The sequence below is a fragment of the Xiphophorus hellerii genome, chromosome 6 (genome assembly GCF_003331165.1).
Source record: "Xiphophorus hellerii strain 12219 chromosome 6, Xiphophorus_hellerii-4.1, whole genome shotgun sequence".
In the NCBI taxonomy this organism is placed as follows: Eukaryota; Metazoa; Chordata; class Actinopteri; order Cyprinodontiformes; family Poeciliidae; genus Xiphophorus; species Xiphophorus hellerii.
Window position 1 is genome coordinate 2,609,809 of NC_045677.1, and position 23,008 is coordinate 2,632,816.

Sequence of the window (23,008 nt, forward strand, 5' to 3'; positions counted from 1 at the left end):
ACGTAATTATTTGTAGCAAATGATGCATCTGCAGCTAAAAAATATTTGTATCATCAACATTTGAAAAGTTTGTGCTTCAATACATTGTAGGGCTGAAATGTTGACCAATTTAGGATTAACCAATTAATAACTGGATAGCAAAAAAAGCTTCACAGAAGACTTTCAGACTGGATTTGAACCAGTCTAAAAGTGGTTTAAATCACCACTTTGAACCAAAACTGTGACACTCTGGGAGTTTTGGGTGGAACAGATTTAAAGACAAAGGTTTTTTGGCTTAATAATACTGCTTTGATAATGTTTTTCTGTCAGCAAATATCCGTTATTGAGTCTGCATAGGGATTAAATGCCTGTAACAATTAATCAATTACTAAATTGCAATCATTTTACAAATTAGTTTGTCCAATTAATCGTTTTAGCTCTATATGGATGTAATGTTCTGCTGCATCAGCTCACAATGCAAAAAATAAAAAATAAATACATTTAGAAGAACTCAGGTCAGCTGCCTTATGCCATGTCACCACAGACAAATCCTGTGTGGAAGCCCATTTTGGGAGGATACATTTAATCTTGAATAAGTTAACTACAGCAAAACAGAACAGAAACAACAGCATGTCCATTCAGTGCCACACTATGTCTAAAATGAACTGCCCGGTTCATTTTAGACATTTCTTTATTTTGATAGAAAATAAAGAAAAGTCTGGAATGGTAGCTTCAAACGTCTAAATACTCAGTGAAAAAAACACAAAGGAGAGCAGCAGCCTGAACGCTGAAGAACAACACGGGAAGGAGCCAGTGTGTGAGGAAGCTGAGGTTAATCTCACTGTGAAAAGATCCTTTGGGAACAGCTTGTGGCAGGCAGGAGGGAAGTTTTTATTAATTTATTAAATTTATCACAGGCCACACTTCTCTGTCTGCATGACCAAAGAGGGAGCAGCGGACGGTTGCATACACTTAATACCCTCATATCGCCTTCAGCTAACGTGGTTAGGCATACACTTGGGAAAATCAGAGCGAATGGGTGTATTGATTTTGCTTTTTGGCCACTTTAATGCTCACTGTCTACTGTCGGGGAGTGGCTGTGGAAGACCTTTTCATTCCACCAAAGGTCTTTTCACTATAATTTCTTTCAGCACCCAACATTTTTGAACTCTTTCTATGTTTGTGTGTTACCCCTCCCTCTGAGAGATCTGAGGCAGAATAAACAGATACAAATGTTCCAGTTTGTTGAAAGCTGCCACAGTTCCCTGCTTCATTTACCTGTAAAAGAAGCAGAGCGTCTGTCCATCTAAACATCCAGAATGCAGATTCTTCACTTCGATCACATTCCACAGGAACATTCACCCAGAGTCAGGATGTGCGTGGGTGTTGTTAAAAAAGAGGATAATTTAATGTTAACTTTGGACAAAACGTTTGGCTCTTTCCTCTTTACTGTCCCGGATCCTCAGCGAGTGGCGGCGTGCTGCTAAAGTGAAAACAACAACAAAGCGTGTTGACGTCACAAATCACAGAGTTTAATCTCATACAAAGCAATCAACAACAAAACTGCAGAGGAACAGAGATATGCATTTTTCTCATAAAAATAAAGACAGACAAGGGGAAGACAAACAAACACAAAACAAAGACAAACAAAAAGCAAAGACGCGTCTTTGGAGAGAGCCGATGCAAAAAGGCAAAATGGTGGCCGCTCTCTGCATTTTCTCTCCTGACACGTAATCTTATACTAAAGAGGTGTTTCTCTATTTAATTTATGCACTCAAGGCGTTCCTCCTGTTGACCAACTGGAAACTCCCTTAAGCATTCAGAGAAACTTGGAACTCCCCCTGATCTACGCAAAGATCAAAGGGCCATCTGTCTTCTAGCGAGACAAAGAAGCAAACCGCTGCGCTCTGACCCCCCGTGGCTCCCACGGTCATTCTGAGTACAGAACGACCTGAGATACAATCTCACAGATACCTGTGAAATCTAAAGTCTCTCTGCATTGCCGGGAATGCTAATTTTATGGCCTCCTATGGCCCGGCCTCACAGCAGGGAGACTCCATTGAGTGATCTGCATTTTGGCCCCGGTTTGTCTGAATGCCTGCTCATCTGCTCAATCCCAAATGCTCAACAGAAAACTGTTCCAAATAAGAGTGTTGACTATACCTTTTACACATGTCGTAAGATTAACTGTATTAAGCACTAAAAATAATCATTTTTCCTTAACAGTGTACAGGTAGAGTCCTATAATTCCTGTCAGGTTGTAGTTCACATGACAGAATCATTTCAGCCAAGGCCAGAACGTTAAGATCTATGATCCCATCTTAAACTTTATGCAGGATCTGAAAAGAAAAACTGGACTAACTTTAGCCACATAAACAGCCATGGATGTTATCACTGACAGCTTCCATCGCTCAGCAGAGCTTTATATGCCAGTGCTTGACGATCCGCCACAAGCACTGAACTTGTGCTTCAAATGTCTAAACGTCTATAGCTAAGACGAGCTGTAAAGGGACAGGAGACAGTGACCTTTCACAGTCAGTACCAGTGGTTAGCAAGCTGCTGTTAAATGTCAGAAATGACTGCAGTTTTTTATGAAGTATATCACAAGTTAACAGGGCAAATTCTTTTTCACCCACCTGCACACCAATACAACCCCCAGCCCTCCACACACACCCACACACACACACACCCACCCACCCACACCTACTCCCACACACCTACACACACACACACCCACGCCCCCATGCCCATCCCCTACCCCCCCCCACACACACATTACTTCTTTCTTTCTTCACAAGGACTTTGCATTGATTTCCATTTATATTACATTAATTTCTATAACCTAACCCTGAGCTTTACCCTAAATTTATTTATTTCATATTCATTAGAAACAACAATACTAATGTTTTAGCTCAGGAAGAATTCAAAAATCAATATTTGGTGGACTAACCATGAAGTTTTGGTGGGGTTTGGTGCAGTGGTCTCTTCATTTTATTTCCAAAGCTGTATGTAAACTATGAATCTTACACTATAATACAGAGTTCCTAGTACTTGCAGGACAGATGCCTCTGCTGGCAGAAGAGCACATGCAGGGGAGTAGCAGACGAGCGAGCCCCAGGCCAAGGCTACTGGTGGGACTCACTTGAGAGAGAGAGTGAGTTTTATTATATGTCTTGGTTGCATTGTATCGACAAAGCGTACTGTAGTCTTTCTGAATGTGTGTTTTCCAGAGGGGCAGTGAGGAGTGGACTGCAGATGTCCTTGCCTCGAGCTTGATGAAAACCCATGCTGTTTTTGGAAGGATCGCTGGCACAGAGCAGATACACATGCAGTACGAGTCTCTGGGTCAGTCACGTGTTCAAGGGTGAGACACAGTGTTGAAGTGAAGATATGTAACTTAACCGGGGTGGGTGGGGGGAGTGAGAAGTTTCTTTACCTTCACCTGCTGCTGTTTGCTCTTTGGAAACACAAAACCAAATTAAAACCCCCAAATCAATAAACTCTCTTTGCTGCATTTATTTGTCATCTTACGTAACCATGCACGGCCAAAGGGCGATGGATTAAAAACTATGAAACTGTAAACATGGGAAAGAAGCACAGCAAATTGGAAAGAGACAGTGAGCGTGTGATGGGGGAAGAGAAGCTGTAACACGCAGAAGTTTGCTGCCCTCTAGTGGCACACAACCAGCTCTCTGTGTAGCACAATATGACAGCTGAGATGGGGATGAATTATTCATAAATAAAAGAATGATAAAGCAGTATTTTAGATGGGATGTGACTGATAATATGCAGATTGTATAAACTATTGTCTCCAGGAAAAAGCCTAATCTTCTGCAAAAGCTGATAATTCAAAGTGATACTTTTAATACTAATAAATCTCCTGGGCTTTCATATGTACCCAGTAGGCTATGAAGCAGGTAGACAATTAGTTTTCTCCTCTTTTTCTAATCAAGAAATCAGCATCAATGTGATTTCCAGGAAGTATGGAAGGAATTAATGCCTTTTTTCCTGCAGGGAACACCAGTTTGCTTCCCTGCTGCTACCTGTCTTTCTCTCCCACAGATTAACCACATAGTGCCAGTCGGCAGCTGCACAGCCGCAGTCAGGGTTTAATGATTAAGCGTTTACTCCCCTCACAGCTCCCCACGCACTCTGGCTTGTTGCCTTGTTTGAAACCTGTAGTGAGTCAACTGAGAGACTGGGCCTGGTGGACACCGCTGCCATATTACTGCTTTTATCAACTATCCAGTTCCTCTGAAAGCAGCTACTTAACCCTCTGCATGGCCACAAAGCTGCAGCCAAACAGAGAAGGTAAGGATTTCTCTTTTAAATGTTTTTGCTGTGTTGCTGTGAGACACGACTAGTCTAGGCTACACTGGAGGCCTGCTAGGCTCCTTCTCTGATTTGTCACATAGTAGCAGAGAAGAGGACGTATTTGAAATGTTTGTTTGTTTGGGGGGTTTTTTGTCTGTAGGAGTGATTAGTGGGTTTAAAGTAATTCTGAACGGTTTTGAACCAAGCAATACAGATTAAGTCTGGTTTTTGACATTTCAAATCTTAATTTTTTATTTTTTTTTTATTTTGAGTCCTTCAGAGCTGAACTTGCTGGTTTACTTTGAATCACTAGTTATGTTTCCATCCTAATGGCGTTGACGTTTTTCAAAGTATACTGTGGTGCTTGCTCCTGCTGATGAAACAGCGTCATCTCTCAGCTCTTGTTGTTGTTGTCTGCTGTGGAAAAGCAGTCGTATTGTGAACGTTCCCAACTTTTCATTGTTACACTGTAACATGATGAAAAGTTAGAAAAGTTCAAGATACACACCCAAAAGACACCAAAGTCTATAACTGTAGCAGTAGCTACGTTTTAACCACAAAATTGTGCAATTTGAAATTATGAACATAAATTTCCTCAATAGAAACACAACAATTAAAAAAAAAATCTTGTTTTTTGATTAAAAAGTTTTTGAGACGGTTTCCTGGCTGCATCGAAACTGTTTTTGCCTCTTGAATCATGTGATCAACAGCCAGTGGCGCAGAAGACGACAGGAACAGTAGAAGGATGATGATTTTTTTTTTGTTTTTTCCAACAATGTGCAGATGTCTTCACCGGAGCGCTCACAGCATCACACAGTTCATAAACAGTTGTGTCCAACATGTTGTATCTGTAGCTTTCCTGTAAAATCACCAACTATAATTTTCCCAAAATGCCTCATATGTAGCCACTCCCAAGTAGGTAGCTTGTTGCTCCAACACCTAAATAAGATGCCAACATGTGACTTCAGACTTTGTACACAAACTGGAAAACAGTTCAAAAGGAATGATTACTGGAACATTTTTCAGAGCTTCAAGTTCGGTTAAAGGGGCAGTATGATGTAAAATAAAAATGTTTGATCATGGTATAATGTTATTCCATAATATACCTGCAGTGTTTCCTTGATTCTTTCATGCATGTTTGAGAAATTCTTTAATCTCCATGGCAACCATGAAGCTATGCAAAACGCCTAGACGGACCTAGCAACGCCTTCTAAGAGGAAGTGCCTCCTCAGAGCTTCTGCCTCACAGAGCAGTCCTCCCAATGACTCCCTCACTCAGCTCCTTCAGACTAGCCAGCAGCAATTAGCAACTATGGAACTGCTGAGCTCCTTATAGGAGAGCTACTTCTCAGAGGACGAGCAAAGTTGTGTTGACTTCCTCAAGACAGAAGAAGAAGAGTGTCAGAAGAAGAGTTTCTTAAAGCGACAGAGGCCCAATTTCAAGGCATTAAATTACAATGTCAAGTTTCTTCTAAGTCTTATTTGATATTTACAGCATTTTTATAACAACTGAAGTTACCATAGTTACCTGATAGTGCTATAAAATGGCACTATGTGGCTGGAAAACACAATACTGCTCCTTTAAGTGAAAAACAATATTAAACCAGCAGACAATGGAAGTGGTGCTAATTTTAGAAGCACATATTAATAACCCTCATATGTTGTCTATTCTTGCCTCATAAAGCTTTTAAATGTTCCCACAGCATGAGAAACTGGAGCTTAAAATTCAAGGGGCAAGAACACAGAGGTGAAGACAAGTCTTCTTCTCACAACAAGACCCCCACCACTCCAGCAGTGCCTATGTGGGTCACTCACACACCTCCGCCTAACCATGTGAAGGACGACAGTGATGAAGACAACATGTCCATGAGCCACACATCCAGCTCTCCATGTGATGCTGAAAACAGCAAAAGGAGCATGAAGTCCAAACTTAGATCCATCATTCCTAAATCGTTGGGTGGGATCATAAATAAGCGTGCAGGAGAGAGTGATTCTGAAACCACCAGAACTGGAATCCAGATTCTTCCCAATGGGACCAGGGTGAGTCCCCCGGTAAGTCCCTTCCTGGAGCGCAGGAACTGGGATGAGTCATCAGGGAATTCCACCAAAGACTCAAAGAAGTCTTTGCTCAGACAAACCACCCCAGAGTGTTTCTGTCAGAGCCTACAGGAAGAGTCTCTGCTGACCAGCATCCACCCTGCAGAGTACTACGCCGCCAAGGTGGAGGTCTATCAGCAGAAGTACTCCTATTTGAAATCATGGCCGGGTTTGCTCAGGCTGCTGGCTGGGCTCCAGCTCCTGTTTGGCGGCATGGTGTCTGCATGCGTCGTTGCCTACATACAAAAAGACAGTGAGTGGTTCAACACCTATGGGCTCTACAGTGGAATAAACAACAATGGGCCCGGACTGTCTGGGTACAGCTACACAGGGCCTATGACTGCCTTCGTTTTATCTGTAGCTGGAATCTCCTGGATGATTACTCTGAGTTTGCTAGTGACAGGAATGACCATGTATTATCGAACCATCCTCCTGGACTCCTCCTGGTGGCCCCTGACAGAGGCCTTCATCAATCTGGCCCTGTTCCTGCTTTACATGGCCGCAGGGATTGTATACATCAATGACTTGAATCGAGGGGGGCTGTGCCACATGACGATTGGGGTTAACCCCATCATGGCCAATCTGTGTCGAGTTGACGGAGGCCAGATGGCGGGAACGGCGTTCATCTTTATCAATATGATCATGTACCTGGGAAGCTTCCTGGTTTGTCTGAAGATGTGGAGGCATGAGGCTGTTCGGAAGGTCAGACACAACGCTAACCAAAAGGTAAACCTGCAGAGGCTGATTCTTGGCAGCCTTCCATACATGTAGGTATGGGATGGATGGAGGACTACTTGCATCACTTTCCCACATTTTTCCTTCCAATTGTAGCAAAACAATCATCATCTGATCATGATTACTAGAAATAGAGAGTTTTTATGACAAATAATATGCAGTTCATAAACATCAATGGATAGATAGATAGATAGATAGATAGATAGATAGATAGATAGATAGATAGATAGATAGATAGATAGATAGATAGATAGATAGATAGATAGATAGATAGATAGATAGATAGATAGATAGATAGATAGATAGATAGATAGATAGATAGATAGATAGATAGATAGATAGATAGATAGATAGATAGATAGATAGATAGATAGATAGATAGATAGATAGATAGATAGATAGATCTTTATTTATGTACCAATGGGCAATTAATTTTACAGCAAGTTACAATAAAAACAAAACAAAAATTCAACATCACAACAATTAATATTTAGCTAGAAGGTGTGGCACTAAATACCCCTGCTTTGATAAATGGAGGTTAAAGCACTAAACTTGTAAATCAAAAACATATAGGTTCCAATATGACTAAAAAGGTGAATAAATATACCAGTAAATACATAGAACTTTAAAAAATTTAAAATTCCTCAGTAAGGGACACGCCTAACTAAGTTAAAGCTACCATTTCACTTAGTGGCTAAAAATACAAACTGTTTCCATAACTGTAGCACTATGAGACTAACAACATCTCCCTCTGAATAAATTAAGGAGGAAAATAGCACTAAGAATAAATGAATATTTACATGTCATATCAGTTTTGGGTTTTAACAGAATTTTGCTTTTTTTCATGGAGAATGCATCAATCATCTTAAATAATTTTTTAAGAAGAATTTGATGTTTGAGTTCATATCTATCTCTAATCAACAACAACAAACATGGTGTTAAAATGACTCATAATGAACTATATTTCCCAAAGTGTTCGCTCGCCCATTAAAATAATTGAATTCACGAGTTCCATATACAGTACAGACCAAAAGTTTGGACACACCTTCTAATTCAATGGGTTTTGTTTATTTTCATGACTATTTATAAGGCAAGAAATCCCACTTATTAACCTGACAGGGCACACCTATGAAGTGAAAACCATTTCAGGTGACTACCTCTTGAAGCTCATCAAGAAAATGCAGAGTGTGTGCAAAGCAGTAATCACAGCAAAAGGTTGCTACTTTGAAGAAACTAGAATATAAGGGGTATTTTCAGTTGTTTTACACTTTTTTGTTTAGTGCATATTTCCACATGTGTTATTCATAGTTTTGATGTGAATCTACAATGTCAATAGTCATGAAAATTAAGGAAACTCATTGAATTAAAAGGTGTGTCCAAACTTTTGGTCTGTACTGTATGTGAAAAAAATTGAGTAGATATGCTTTGCTAAACATTTGTGAAAGGTTGGGTCACTCCCTTGGAAGATAAGTTCATCTCCAGCCATGTGGTACCATGACGATGATACCAGCGCCATATCAACTGTGAAAATATATATTTAAAGAAGACAATCTGGCAACAATGGCAATACTACTGATATGTTGTCTAATATAACATATGTAGCTAAATTTCATTAAAAAAAAACATTTATTTGAATATTAATTACAATTATACCAATTACTTTGTTTTATATCGCATCACAACCACACAGCCACAACCTGACCAGCTGATGTCAAGGAAACCACTAAATGTGTCAAATAAGAGCAAATCTTAAAATTTGCATCTTTCTCCTTAGCTATTTCTGTCTTCCAATGGGTTTATTTTGTTAATTTTGTGCTATTGTGGAAATTATTTATATTGCAATTTATATTAGATAATTTAATATGCTGGTTTGTGTTTCAGGATAATGAACATTTTTCCTCTTTTTCTTTTTGCTGCAGGGTGAGTTTAACCAGTCCATTTCCCTAAACACACAAAGAACAAAACAGATATCATTTAGGGATGAGCCCGATAAACCTTTGAATAAAGACAGTAACTGCCAACCTGAACTGCCCCCTAATGTCCGGAAATCAAGTGTCAGCCCAAACAGAGCTACTGTGTCCAATCATACACCCAAAGTACATGTCATCGCAGATTACATAATGTAAGTTCAGACCTGAACAATCAACAGCAATCACATGTACAGCATAAAGGCAGAATGAATTTGTACTCAACATGTTCCGTCTTGTTTCTTTGCAGTAAGTATCCAGAGATCAGATCTGAAGACGAACGGGAAAAGTACAAGGCTGTTTTCAATGACCAGTACCTGGAGTACAGGGACCTTCACAGAAACATCATTACAACCCTCAATAAGTTTAGAGAGCTGGATACTATGGTGAATCAACTTCCCAGAAAAGGGAAGAGCTGGGAGGTAAGACTGATGGTTTCTTGTGCTTAATGATTTTCAGGGTAAACCCTGTTTAAGCCTATATAAACCAGGTATCTGATTTGGATTGTCAAGCTAATCTATTTCTATATTCTTAACAGGATCAGCAGAGGATTCAAAATATTTTAAAAATATATCAAGACAAAAAAAATGTAAGTGGAAGAGATTGCTTCACAAAATATGATCTTGCTTATCTTTATTGATTCCACTGAAAAACAGATTTAACTCTTGTGATGCTCAGCCTGTATAGATGAGAATGTACGATTGCACAAACAAAATGAGCAGTCCCATGAAAAAAAACTCTTCACGGATGTCAAATTGTATAAAGTTTTATTTGAAATCATTGACAGAATTAATCAGACAATATTGATGGAGTGGAAGTGAGAAATGAGAGGAAGGGTACATTTTACTGCAATAAACAGCAAAATGTGATGCATGTGTTTTTACAGGATCCTGCTTTTCTGGAGAAGAAGGAACGCTGTGACTACCTAAAAGCTAAATTACGGCACATTAAAAACAAAATCCTATATTATGACCAGGAGACCGCAGACAATCATCGGACATGACTGGGACTACCAAATGTTGTAATTTAATATGTTGTTTGGCATCTTATTGTTGTGTACACTAGATATGTTATGCAAAAGGTTTTTCACTCCAAAGAACATGATATTTCCCCTTATGAACACCTTCAGATCTCCAGTTCATGTGGCCTAGGAGATACTAAAAGCTGAGGTACATCAATGAAAGTAGTTTTTATTTTATTTAATTTTTTTACATTATTTCTCTTTCAACAGATTTGGATGTTTCCAATGTTGTCTTTGTTGTTTGTGCTTTTTTTTATGTGCAGCCTGTGTCAGCTTCTTTCCATTCTTGAAGATTTGTATATTTTCCTAAGCAAAGTATCAGTCTTTAAACCTGCCACCAGATCAAATGGACTAACATAAAGTACCACAGTTAAGCTGAAAACCAGATACATCTTGGCATTGAGCCTGCTGAAATGTAATGAAGAAATGTTCATTACATTTCTTCAGATGAGATCTGTTTACCATCAACTTCTCATTAAGCCCATATTTCTGTATTAAATATGTTTTTTTTTATTGGTCTGATGTAATATTCTAATTTTAAATGTATATTTTTTTCATTACTTGTAAGTGGCAATCATCATAATTAACAGAAATAAAGACTTGAAAACATCAGTTTTTTGTGGAATGAATCCATATAATGTGTTTCATTTAGACTATTACTGACTATTACTATCATTTAGACTATTAGCCTCATTTATTTCAGGAACTTTATCGCTATTTTATTGATTGGGTAAAATAGCGAAAATAATCTGCCTAATAAATTATTTATTTGATATTTATTTGATTTTTTTAAGCTTAGGAATTGAAAGTGAAGCAACATAATTTGTAGTGAAGCCTGGTGTTGACAGCGGCTGGCAGGAAATGGGGTTATTCTCAGTCTGCAGTGGTTGGATCCAGACAAAAGAGGTTCATAGGTCACCAAGACTCACTGATGCACTTATGAAAACAAAGTTTGGTCCATGTTGTCTAATCCAGTAATAAACAGTAACAACTGGTTCCAGTTCTTTATAGCACATAACCATTTTTTTCAAACACTGATGGTGGTGAGCTACAGGATAGTAGCCACAGCTGCCCTGGGAGCTGTGGCTACTGACTGACAGAGGCAAGGTTGCCAAGCTCCGGCACCACCAGCACCAGACGAGGCGGGTGAAGTGTCTTGCTCAAGGACACTACAACTGAGACAGAAGGAACAGGGGTTTGAACCAGCAAACCACTGGATACAGGATGAACTCCTGCCACTTGAGGCGCTGTCACTGCACTTTTACTCTTCGTTTATGGTTTCTTGTTTCTATAGATTAATGTTTGCAGTTTATGTTAGCTTTAGGATTTTTGCTTCATCTGTGGTTACCTGTGTCTCAGCTTTGTTTTTTCTCCTTTCCTCAGTTTACCAGTATACTTCCCTCCCCAGCTGTTTCACATCTCCTAATTTGGTTCCTCCTGCTCTCTTCCGCTGCTGCCTCTACTTACCTCTGATTAGTCCCTCTGTTTCCTACGCCTCTCTCTCTTCTCCCTCAGTGCATGTAAGCTTTCTGGTTAACATTCTTCCACACTGGCTTCTCCGTTATTCTCCGTGACTTTCAGTTCCTCAGCATTCTGTGTTGTAAGTTTCCATTTGTTATCTCTTCATTAAAAGCCATATTTTCATCTGCAAGCTCTTGACTCACCAACCTGACTCACGATGGTAAGCTTCCTCTAGAAAAAGGGGAAACTCCAAGACATGCCACTGAAATGAAGTTCTTACTCCCTCCCTGCATTGGTGTAACTGGATCTTTTTTGAGTTGTGCTTGTTATAAGTGAAGAATTTGCCTGTTATAATTTGTCTTTGGAAATGGATGGTTTCTCTGTTTATTCTAACAAGAACAAAAAACATAAAACAACCACATTATGGACTGCCTGCTCCAAGTCATATGCAAAGCAAAAGTATATAACAAAACTAAAGCCAATTCTTGTTGCCTTAATCATAAAGTCACATTACGGTTACGTAAGTAAAAAAAAAACTTATGAAGTCATTTATCTGAGAACTGAGCTGATGAGGTCTACACAGGGACAGCCCAAGGCATAAGTAAAGCAGCTGCATAGGGACCTCCGCACCACCAGGAGGTGCCCAAGAACACTAAGCTAGTGTGATAAAACACGTATATATATTTAAAATAACATTGAATGATGCAAACTAAATGCTATTACACATGTAAAAACTATTTCTATATTGTTTTTATAGTTTTTAGACTAATAATGGTTCATCTTTTCATGTTGATGACTGCTGTCACTGTTGAGGTATTAACCTGTCAACTTGTTTATTGCAAATTTAGTGTTAAAGTAGTTAAAATAATATGGTACACCTAAATAACACTCTGCATTTCAAAATTCTAATATCTGTTTTAGTTTGTTATTCCTGTAAGGTTAAAATCATTTACCCATAAGAACTCTGGTATGATATGAGCTAACTACAAATGACGCTAATGACACCAGGTGTGTTACACACAGAGACTAACTTTAGAAATAATAAAGTTTCTGGTGTTGTCAAATCTGCTTATAGGGCCCCTAAAAGGCTTGGGCCGGCAATTGGTCATACTGATAGTGAATAAGTGAGTACATTTTGGAGCAGGAGCCTGAAAGAGAGCCTCAGAGAGCCTGTGGGCTGAGGGTGAACTGCGTCCCTGCTCAGACACACGGCGACTCCGGGGAGGAGACCTGTCTGAGTCCGGCCCCACAGGTGTCTGTTTACGGGGACCGATGCGAGTTGAAGGTTTCCAGTTTACCGCCGTCAGAGCAAACACTGATTAGAACCGGAGCGCTGCAACACAACCTATGACCCGACTGGGTGAGTGCCATGTTTCACTCTCTATCGAACACTTTTTAAAGTTTTGCAATTGTTAACTTAGAGTGTCACAAAGTTCTGCTAAAAAAAGTTAATATTTCTTCCGAGCAGGATATAAGTTAAGTTCTTTCTCTTTAAGTATAAAATAAATAAAGTTCCAGGAAGCAGGAGAAGTGAAACATTAGACTGTCTAACATGTTTTCATGTCAAGTCCAGTTGAGACGTGCAGTTTCTAGAAGTAAGATACACTATTGACCAGCAACTTCAGAGAGTTCTGACCCAGCTGGCCAATCTTATATTGGAGCTTCGCCTCTCGTGGTTGGCTGGCTCCCAGCGGGGCCCTACAGGTGTCATACAGTGAAGAAGCAGCAAAGGGGGCCACACACGGCCCGGTTCTGCCCCTGCCTTTGGTAAACAACACGCATGGTTGCCCCGGCTCTGCCTCCTCTCTGCTGCCTGTCTGAATAATTGAAGCCTGCTGGGTTGAGTTCTTCTGTGGAGACAAGGTGCGGGTCATCAATACTGGAGTGTGTGGAGGTGGTTCAGGAGCAGGGAGGTGCATTATGAAGCATTTACACGCTACCTAAATCACTTTGATGATGCTTCTGTACAGCTCTGGAGAAAATGAAAAACCCCATTCATGGTTATTCCACCAAATATTAATGTCTGAACTCTTCCTGAGTTGAAACGTTAGTATTGTTGTTTCTAAATAAATATGAACTTGTTTTCTTTGAATTATTTGAGGTCTGAAAGCGCTGCATCTTTTTTGTTATTTTGACCATTTCTCATTTTCTGCAACTAAATACAACATTTTTTGCTTGGAATTTCAGAGACATGTTGTCAGTAGTTCATAGAATAAAAGAACAATGCTCGTTTTACTCTACATTGTTTTACGTTTTTCATATACCTATGAAAAATAAAACCAGAGAAACTGGTCATTATTATATATATACAGTATATATACAGTATATATATCATTGTTTTGTTTCTTCTGATGTCAGTGCCTCGTTGGTCCACTCTCTATTTCTTTCCCTAGCAATGACCCTCACAAAGTAGTTCATAGTTGCAAAGTGGAGGGAAAAAGATCATTGCAATATATGCAGTATTACAAAGAACTGATTGGATGTAATAATTGACTGGATGTTATATTTCTGCAGTTATCCATTTAGAGTTCATTCGACTGAACTCTAAATGGCCGTAATTAACACTGTTGTAGTGAGTGCAATTGCCCTGAAAACTCTGTCCTCACAGCAACAATATATCTGCAGCATCATGCTATGGGGAAGCACAACACATTTCTCTGATCTTTAATTTCATAATCTCAAAACGATACTTATTTCTCCAACTTCACAATTATGCCCTTTGTGATGTTGGCGTAATAAAACAGAACGTAGTTTGTGGTTACAAACGTGACAAAATATGAAAATGTTCATAGCATATGAATACAATTACAATACACCAGATGTTTTGATTTGCTGACTAGTTTTGACCATAATTTCCTTTCTGTTCCAGGAATATTCTCAGAAACATGTATGAGCCCCAGTACTATGACAGCCCCCCTGTGTACAGTCCTCCGTACAGCACCACCTCCCACAGTCTCTACCCCCCAAGAAGCGTCCATTCCCCTCAGAGCCAGTATGTCTCCTATGCCCACCAGCCTCCTCCTGATTCCTACTACATGGAGGGGCAGCCGCAGCACTTCTACAGGTGGTTCTCTCCTCCGGGTTTTGTTAAAACCTTCCAAGGAACCACAGCCCTCATGTGCTTCATTATCTTTGCCTGTGTGGCTTCAACGCTGGTGTGGGATATGAATGGGTTTGGGTACGGGGGTTACGGTGTTGGGGACGCGGTCTCTGTGGGCGGAGCCGGCTCTGGCTATTATGGAGGCAGCTACGGCTACGGTGGCTCCTATATGACGCCGCAGTCAGCCAAGGCAGCGATGATTTCCATGGTGGCCATCAACTTCCTGGTTTCACTGAGTTTCCTGGTGGGAAGTTTTTCCAGGTCCCGGATGATGCGAGGGTGCAGGTTCTACCTCACCATTTTCATCTCTGACATCATCCTGGCTGTTTTTCAGGTGGGTTCTCAAACACAACACACGATATCATAACGAGACACTGGGCACTTTCTAGGATTACGTGTAGACTGTTTACCAATAAGAAGACTCATTCATGCCACTATTTTGAAAGTTTGGCTCTCATATCTCGGTCTAATTGGGGTGAGGGGTGAGGTAAGGGATTCTCTTCACATAGAACTCATAAATATTTGGAGCTTTGAAGGAAAAAAAACAGTCAGATCCATCTCTTTCAGAATTAATCAGTTTCATACCTGTTGATTAACGCAGCTTCAAGCTCGATCAATAAATTTTCCAACATTGCCCCCAGAAAGTATTGACAGACTGAAACTTTTGGGTTCAGATAGCATGATTAGTAGTAACGCAGGGTGTCTCTGGTTTAGTGATTTCCGGCTTTGCCTGTTTTATGAAGTTGAGGGAATGGTTAAAACTGCTGTGACTAAATGGGCCTCTTTTGGCTTTCAGGGCATCATTGATATCATCTTTGTGATCGGGGTGAACCCCATGTCTCAGAGCTCACAGAGCATGCTGTATAACCCCATGCTGAGGATGTGTCAGAACATCCAGGGGACCCCGAGTCTGAGCGGCAGTGTGGGGGCCGGTTTCCCTGGAGGCTTTCCCCTGTACAATCAATATCTTTACCACTATTGTTTCATGGACCCCGAGGAGGTCGGACCAGTAATTTTACTCCATTTTACTCCATCTTTAGTAGTTTTTTTTTTCAAACCAGTTTGATTTGATTGGATAAATCGTAACGTCTACCTTCTCCTTTGTTCAGGCAGTGGGGCTTGTTCTGGGCCTGCTGGTGGTTGTAGCTCTGTCTATTTCTGCTTACTATGCCTACAAGACCCGCAGCAAGATTTGGCGCCATGGAAAATCAAACATCTTGTGGGATGAGCCGATGGTCAGGCTGTCAGACGGGCATGATGTTCTGGACTGGGTGAGTGTGTCTGTCTCTCCTTACTGATTTTTATAGACAAATTGCAATGTGACAGCTCGTGTGGAAGATACCCCCCCACAGACTCCCAGCTCCCTACTGCAGGGCAAAAAATTGCTCGATGACGATGACTACCGTTGGTTTAAGCTGTCCAGTTGTCAGTATAATGTGCTGAACCTTATATGTATTTATAAAAGAAAAAGGGATGCAGTGCTTTGCTACTTATTGTCAACACAATGACAAATCACAAGGTCCAAGAGTATCACATTTCACAGGTCAGCAACAAGTTTTAATAAATAAGAATAGCGAGGGAGACGGAGGATGGTCAGTTATGTTAGCTTGACTTTGACAACCTTAACATCTAGATGTGCTGCAGAATTCAGTGTTTCGATACAGATAACAAAAGAGATAAGGTGACCAACACACCAAATCTTTAACAGATCATCAACAGAGCAGGTGTTTAAATTAGCTGACAAGCCACTGCTATGTTCAGATGATCACTTATTAATAATCACAAAATAAACATCAAGCCTAAAAACTTAATATTGAAATGGACTGAACGTTTGTGTGGAAAATATCTGCTTTTTGTTTTTGGTAGAGCTGTTGTCAGCCAGTCGCTATGGCAACAGGTATGGGTGTAGTGCAAAGCTGACACAGTGTAAGTCTGACACAGACAGATGGGAAAAGGAAGAGTATGAGTGGTTTTGAGTTACTCTTCAACAATTTTTCTTTATTACTATTCCTTTTCTGTGGCACATTGCACTAAATTAATAATACCTACATATCCAGGTTTCCTACATTTCCACGACAGTGCGGTTATGGATGACAAGTAAAACAATAATCTTTTTGCCCTTCAGCTTTGTGCGCACGCAAAACATTCCCGGTCGTAAACGATAACATTCAACATGTCTTTAGAGGATATTCTTGTTTTTCTTGCAGTCTTTCTCAACTGAACAAATAAATAATGGCAAGGCAATGTTACCCTAAATCTAAGATTAATCTTATACATCTAATGGCAGCTCTCGTGTTAAATGTTCTGTGGTTGAGCCCCTAATTCATCACCCTAAAATATCGAGCTGCTTAATGTCATGTCTTGTGTTTAAAAAAAAAAAAAAAACATTCAATAGTGAGAGACATAGATTTATTGACTACGGAGCCCTCTAGAAGACATGGGAAATTTTTTTTCTTTTGTGTTACTTTGCAAACGTATTGCCTTCCCTCACAATACTTTTGCGTTCTCTCGCAATAATGTACTATTCAGTTCATGCAGAACTGAATGTACTATTCAGTTCTGCATGAACTGCTTTTCTTACAGTGCCATCATACTTTATGCTATTATATAAGGATTTCGTAAGGCTTTTCCATGTATCTTAGTATCTCATTGTGAAATATCTGAAGTTTTATATCTTTTTCTTTAGGATAGAAATGCACCACAAACCTATGATATAAACAGAAACTTTAGATAAGCAGGAAAGAAAGAAAAAATATATTCAAACTATTTGAACTATTTCTGAGTTATTATTATGAGATAATCAGCAGACTGACAGTTTTGATTGTGTTTCTATTGTGTTGGTAGTCTGAATGGTTTAAAGAACTGTTTTCAGTGCTGTTCCATCTCAGCCTTACACAAACAGACATAAACATGAAGTGAATAAATCGATTTTCAGTCAATGTTTTGCAAAAAAAAAGGGTTAAGAATAAACACTTTTTCACTGAGGCTCTTAAAATGTGTGTATATTTGAAATTTTAAATTGACATATGTGACTGTATACAAAATAGACCATCAAATATTGCAATAAGCATATTGCGAGGGAACACAAAACTTATTGCGAGGTAATGCAAAAGCATTGTGAGGGAACCCAAAAGAATTTTTTTTTTTCCATGTCCCCCAGTGGTCTCTGTAATTGACAGCTAAGAGTAGACATGCTGGAACAAAAAAACACAGAAGTAGTCCATTAGAGATTCAGATAGCAACCTCTTTGTCATTTACCAACTCTGGCAGATGGTTATATTTGCTGTGATTGTCATTTCACTGTGGACAACATGGGTGCCCACTCTTCATTGACTGAACATTCAAACAAGCATCTTTAGTGGTGCAACTGACAGACACTGTAACTTTGTATTTGTTTTGTTTGTTTTTTGGTTGAATGCTTTTGCAGTCATGTTACCCTAGTCATCAAGCCACACAGTCCATACCAAAAAACTGTCATTGTATCCTGCTGTAATGTGAATACTAATGCTGACCATGTTTTTATATGTAGTGGTCACTGAGTTTCAGCAACTATTCAGTGACTGAATAGTCATTTCCTAGTTTCACTCTGACTGATCATTAACCAGGACTGAGATAACAGCTGCACTGCACTCATTTTAGAATAGTGTTTATGATAGGAAACAGAAAACCTTTATAAAGGAACTGACTGTATGGTTATTGTAGCAAGTTCAAGATTCATCTTTCTGGAATTCATGATCTGTCACACAAACATTTCCTGCATAAGGTTGGATTCTGTGGGATCAGGACTGGGAGGATTGCTTAGTGTGCTGATGCAGCCAATGCACAGAGGCACCGACGGTGTGATTGGTGTGTGCCCGACTTTACGCCCTGTTCAATGCATCAACTATAAACTCCTCTTTTAGGAACAACTGTAAAGTGCGCAGAGCAGCGCATCGGAGCGCAGCAAAGACGCATGCTGTATAGAAACAATTTAAAATAAAAACAGACAACACTTAGTCCAGTGTGGGGGCAAATAAACATTATAATGCACTGGGTGAAACCCTGTAACTATATATCGTGCTATCAACATAAATTTCATTAGAGGTTGAGATTTTGGTTGGGGTTTTTTTGTTTTGTTTTTTTTTTGGAGTTGGGCGGGTTTTGTGTTGTTTTGGGACTGGAATCTGTCAGTCAGATCTGGCAACCCTGATCAGGAGGAGTTTTGCAGCTAAAATCTGCAGGAATACATCTTATATGAATCTCATCAGTGTCTATACCTGATTAATAATATGATGATGTTAATTTTCACGTGTGATTTTAGAAAAACATCGATAGACTTGCTAACTGTGTTGTTGACAGCCAGCTAAGTGAAGCTGCTATGTGTTTACATGTACATCTGTAATGTGTTAGTTGTTGGGCTTCAGGATACTCCATCCATCCATCCATTTTCTAACACTCTTATCTCTAGTGGGGTTGGGTGGGGTTCTGGTGCCTATCTCCAGCTAACGTTCCAGGCGAGAGGCTGGGTACACCCTGATAGGTTGCCAGTCTGTCGCAGGGCAACACAGAGACAGGCCAAACAACCATGCACACACACACACACACACACACACCTAGGGAGAATTTAGAGAGAGCTTCAGGATACTGTTGAGAATAAATAATTCTGTGTTTTTCCTTTTGCCTCTTTTAGCTAGTAGCAAAGCTAAAGCTAAAGGAAATGACATGGTAGGAAATGCTCTCAAAGCCAGGGTTAAAGGATATGACACACTAGGGAATGCCCTCTTTAGAGTGTACTGTAGCTTAGATAGAAGCTAACAAAGGGAATTACTAACTGTTTTTAGGTGCCATTTTTTCTGCTAGCTCCTAAAGGTAGCATGTCAGATGGACCAGTGGTATTTTGGTATTAATAAATGGAATTCATGAATTAAACTCACTGACTCTTCATTCATCAAGAACTTAGCATGGAGAAGGATAATTCTCCACAATACCTTCAGGTTTGTTACTCAGAAAGTAGAGAGCACACATCTGTCTTATGACTGGAAACCTGCAGGCCTGATGAAGGGGCTCTCAACAAGTGGCGTCTGTTTGTGAGTTACGCTTTACTCTTTCTGATGATGGTACTCCACTGTCTATCAGACCGTAATCCTGTGATACCATTGAAGAATTCATCATAGTACCGTTGTGCTGTGACTATAGCATCTCTGCACTGACTGGTACAAAGCGAAGGAGCATACTGAATCGGCTCATCCAGCCAGGTCTCTGTGTGCATCCTGCTCATCGTGTTGAGGGTCTCTCCATTGAGATGCAGGCCCTGTTCTGGGGCTCTCTTGTATCGCACTGAAGACGCTTGCCTTGCAGGGAAGCATATATAATGTATGGCTCATGTATAATGTATAGAAAGGGTTGAGTTGCATTTCTGTTGCTGTGTGAATTCCCACAGAGTGAGGTGGCACTAAATGATTCAACTTGTGAAGGTTCCTCATCAGATCAGTTCCTGAGTAAAATATGATTTTTTTTTCACATGCTACATTTTTGTTTCAAATAAGCAGAAGAAGGTTTAGACACACAGGAAGGGGAAAAATAAGGAAAATAATTTTGAAAACCATATGTTGCTATTTAAATCTAAGACAATTTACTGAAATACAGTTCATTTTCTCATTTTCTTATACAGTGGTAGGCAGTCTGAGAAGCAGAAAGTGAACTAAATTGGTCCCTCCAGTGGATCAGCTTCCTTGGATTATTTTCCCCACACTGAACATGATCCTGTGACACCACATTCATCAGATCGGTTTCAACAAGCTCCTTCCCTCCCACATCAGCCCTAACCCTGTTTGACTACACAGCCATGCAGAAATGGGTCAAACACAAGAAGTCTTTAATATTGCATTCCGCAGTAAGAGTGGAGATCACATCAGGCAGATAGTTCTTCTGGCCTTTGAAGTTGACATTTTTGTCTCTGTGTTAAATTACATTGTAGCCAAAACCTTTTTTTAATTACTTCCTGCAGTTTCAGTTTTACTGTGCCACACTGTCATTTTTTTTTCTTGTGAGTGCAAAATTTTTCTTTATACATTTCTGATGATACGGAGATGCACCCGCATTCCCTCTAATAACACACATCTCTTGTCAGACGCAGTGAGGAGATTTGCTTTTGTGTTTTCTTTCAGAGAATTAGCTCGGCTGCTTGTTGAGAGGATTTAAGGTGAGACTCAGGGGAGGCTGGAGGGAAGGAAGACACATGTCAGAGCTGTCATACGGTCTTATACTGGGGGTGAGGCTGGGTGTGTGTGTGGGGGGGGGGGGGGGGGGGGGGGGGGGCGTGTATGTATGTGTGTCTGTCATTGTATTTGGTACATTGTAAGGACAATTTTTTAAATACACTATGTCCTTGGACCCATCCTGGAGCATTCTGAGCACATGCTTCAACTGCAACAGATGACTATTATTAATGCAAAGGATACATTTTGTTTCAATTACACAAGATCATAAATTACTTTGGGAGCAGAAGACCAGTAGCCAACAGCTTTGCCTAATCATAAATATTACACTATATTAAAACACTTGGTGAAAACACAAAAAACACAATTTCAAAATTGTAGGGTTTTTTTACACAGTTTTCCAGGGAATGCAGCTAGTTAAATCAACAGCTGGCATCTTATTCACTGTTTCCACCAGTAGTAATATCTGGCTATTGATCTTGTGACTCGTGTGACGCAAAAATTGCAGTTGTACAAAATACCTGTATTCTGATACATCTGAAAAAAGTCACCTCATCCTGGCATAAAAGCTTTTTATAGAGAAACATTTCAAGATTGGTATGTTTCCATTAAGCCAATTTATTTTCGTAATTTCAAATTGCGCAGTTCTCTGGTTAACGGAAATGCAGCTACAGGCTGTGTGAGAGTTTTCCACTGGGTCAGGAAGGGAAGGTTTATATCCTAAATGTATCTTTTCCAAAAAGATGCAAGGATATGGTTTGGGTGACTTTGGTGTAAAGGTTGACACCACTCTGTACCCTGAAGCCTCTCAGGAAGTTCCTGCAGAGCCACAGAGCAGGAACTAAACGGATCAGCAGGAACATTGAGGTGAAGACGTGTTAAAGGGCAGAACGATATATTTTCAAGATACAATCAAGTAACTGTTAGATTCAGTTCAAAGGCTATGTACATCAAATATGACTAAAAAGAAGAGAGTTTTAAGAAAGGTTATTATCACCAAATAATCCACTCTATTAAACAACTCTGTGCACTGCAAGCTTTCTGTGTGCATTCATGCAGAACTGAGGAGCAGAACTGCCTCTGTTCTGTGTTTGAATTAATAAAGGGAGCAGAGGAGGCTCAGAGCAATCTGTGTGCTGCTTTAGAGAAGAGTTTCATCAGCTTCATGCGTCACTTGAAGGCATTCTTGCAGGCTTTTGAATATTCGTATCGGTCAAAGTGACCCTTAGTTAAAATAAACAGAGACGGACCTAGCTTCATAAAAGTAGGAACAGCTTTGACAGAATAAAACAGGAAGAATAGTTGTTGAAGTGTGTGAACGGTGCAGCATCACAGTGTGTGTGAATGAGTGTGTTCTATATATGTTCTGGTCCTACTGTAAGCATGAAATATTCTCTAACCGCCAGGTTTTTGAGATGTATCTATGAGATAATGATTAATCATTTTTCACTTTTAATGTGACATTCTGCACATCCAGTTCAAGTCGACTGAAAACAAAGAAATCTAGAGAAAGGAAAAAATAAAACAGCTGGAATAAATTGATTGCATGCATCTGCCCACTCTGTTGAGCAGAGTGGGTAGATGGATTTCACTTTTCAGTCTTGTTTTGTGTGTGGCAGCCATATTGGAACAGAGGAGGTTCAGACAGATTTTTTATTTTTATTTTTTTTCTGAATGGAGGTCAAACTTTCTGACTTCATGAGTCAAACTCTGCAGCATTGAACCCAAAATGAGGCAAAACCTTCTGCTTTCATAATGTTGCTCATGGAGATATCAGGTTTATGCTGAACAAAACTTTAAAGGATCTAAAATATGAGTCATATTTCTGTTTGCTTGATTTCATAGTTTGGATGTGTTCAGTAATAGTTTACATAGTTATATAACCTGTAACACAACATATTTGCCCTTTAAGCGTAAATCAGTATTTTAAATGTGGATTTTTTACCAGGTGACTGACATTACAATCACATTCTAAACATTATGATTCTTTTGTGATTTCCTTATTTTTCCATTTGCTCCCTTCTCCTGCTGCATCCCTTCACCTGTGATTAGCTCCTCTGGCTCCTCTGTCATTTCCACTTCTTCCTTTCACTCACTGCTGGATCATCCGTCCATACACTCCTCCATTATTCTTCTCA

General features: G+C 39.8%; 2 protein-coding genes and 1 long non-coding RNA gene across 4 annotated transcripts in view; 2 read left to right on the top strand and 1 right to left on the bottom strand.

The window, feature by feature from the left end:
- Positions 1 to 14,678, bottom strand: LOC116721942 (uncharacterized). Its single transcript, XR_004339692.1, has 3 exons — positions 14,668 to 14,678; positions 2,463 to 2,464; positions 1 to 1,973 (listed from the first exon to the last, which is right to left on the bottom strand). It is a non-coding gene; the product is annotated as an uncharacterized LOC116721942 (long non-coding RNA).
- Positions 2,787 to 10,685, top strand: LOC116721939 (MARVEL domain-containing protein 2-like). 2 transcript variants are annotated; one of them, XM_032565972.1, is made up of 6 exons: positions 2,787 to 4,290; positions 5,975 to 7,115; positions 9,044 to 9,246; positions 9,342 to 9,513; positions 9,630 to 9,680; positions 9,978 to 10,685. In XM_032565972.1, the coding sequence occupies exons 2-6, from the start codon at positions 5,997 to 5,999 to the stop codon at positions 10,092 to 10,094; spliced, it is 1,662 nt and encodes a 553-aa protein (XP_032421863.1). In that variant the 5' UTR covers positions 2,787 to 4,290; positions 5,975 to 5,996; the 3' UTR covers positions 10,095 to 10,685. The 2 variants fall into 2 exon arrangements, with proteins under 2 accessions (XP_032421863.1, XP_032421862.1); XM_032565971.1 differs by having other exon boundaries at positions 2,788 to 4,290; positions 5,996 to 7,115.
- Positions 12,690 to 23,008, top strand: part of LOC116721940 (occludin) — a 15,591-nt gene continuing 5,272 nt past the window's right edge. The window contains exons 1-4 of the mRNA XM_032565973.1: positions 12,690 to 12,933; positions 14,443 to 15,007; positions 15,470 to 15,673; positions 15,783 to 15,944. Coding sequence (XP_032421864.1) covers positions 14,459 to 15,007; positions 15,470 to 15,673; positions 15,783 to 15,944 — 915 coding nt within the window. The 5' untranslated portion in view covers positions 12,690 to 12,933; positions 14,443 to 14,458. The remainder of the gene's footprint in view (positions 12,934 to 14,442; positions 15,008 to 15,469; positions 15,674 to 15,782; positions 15,945 to 23,008) is intronic.

Excerpts from the sequence above, each read along its gene's own strand:
- LOC116721939 (XM_032565972.1), top strand. The coding sequence starts at position 5,997 with ATGAGAAACTGGAGCTTAAAATTCAAGGGGCAAGAACACAGAGGTGAA. Across the intron at positions 9,514-9,629 it reads GAAAAGGGAAGAGCTGGGAG|GATCAGCAGAGGATTCAAAA; the intron begins GTAAGACTGATG and ends TATTCTTAACAG. Across the intron at positions 9,681-9,977 it reads TATATCAAGACAAAAAAAAT|GATCCTGCTTTTCTGGAGAA; the intron begins GTAAGTGGAAGA and ends GTGTTTTTACAG.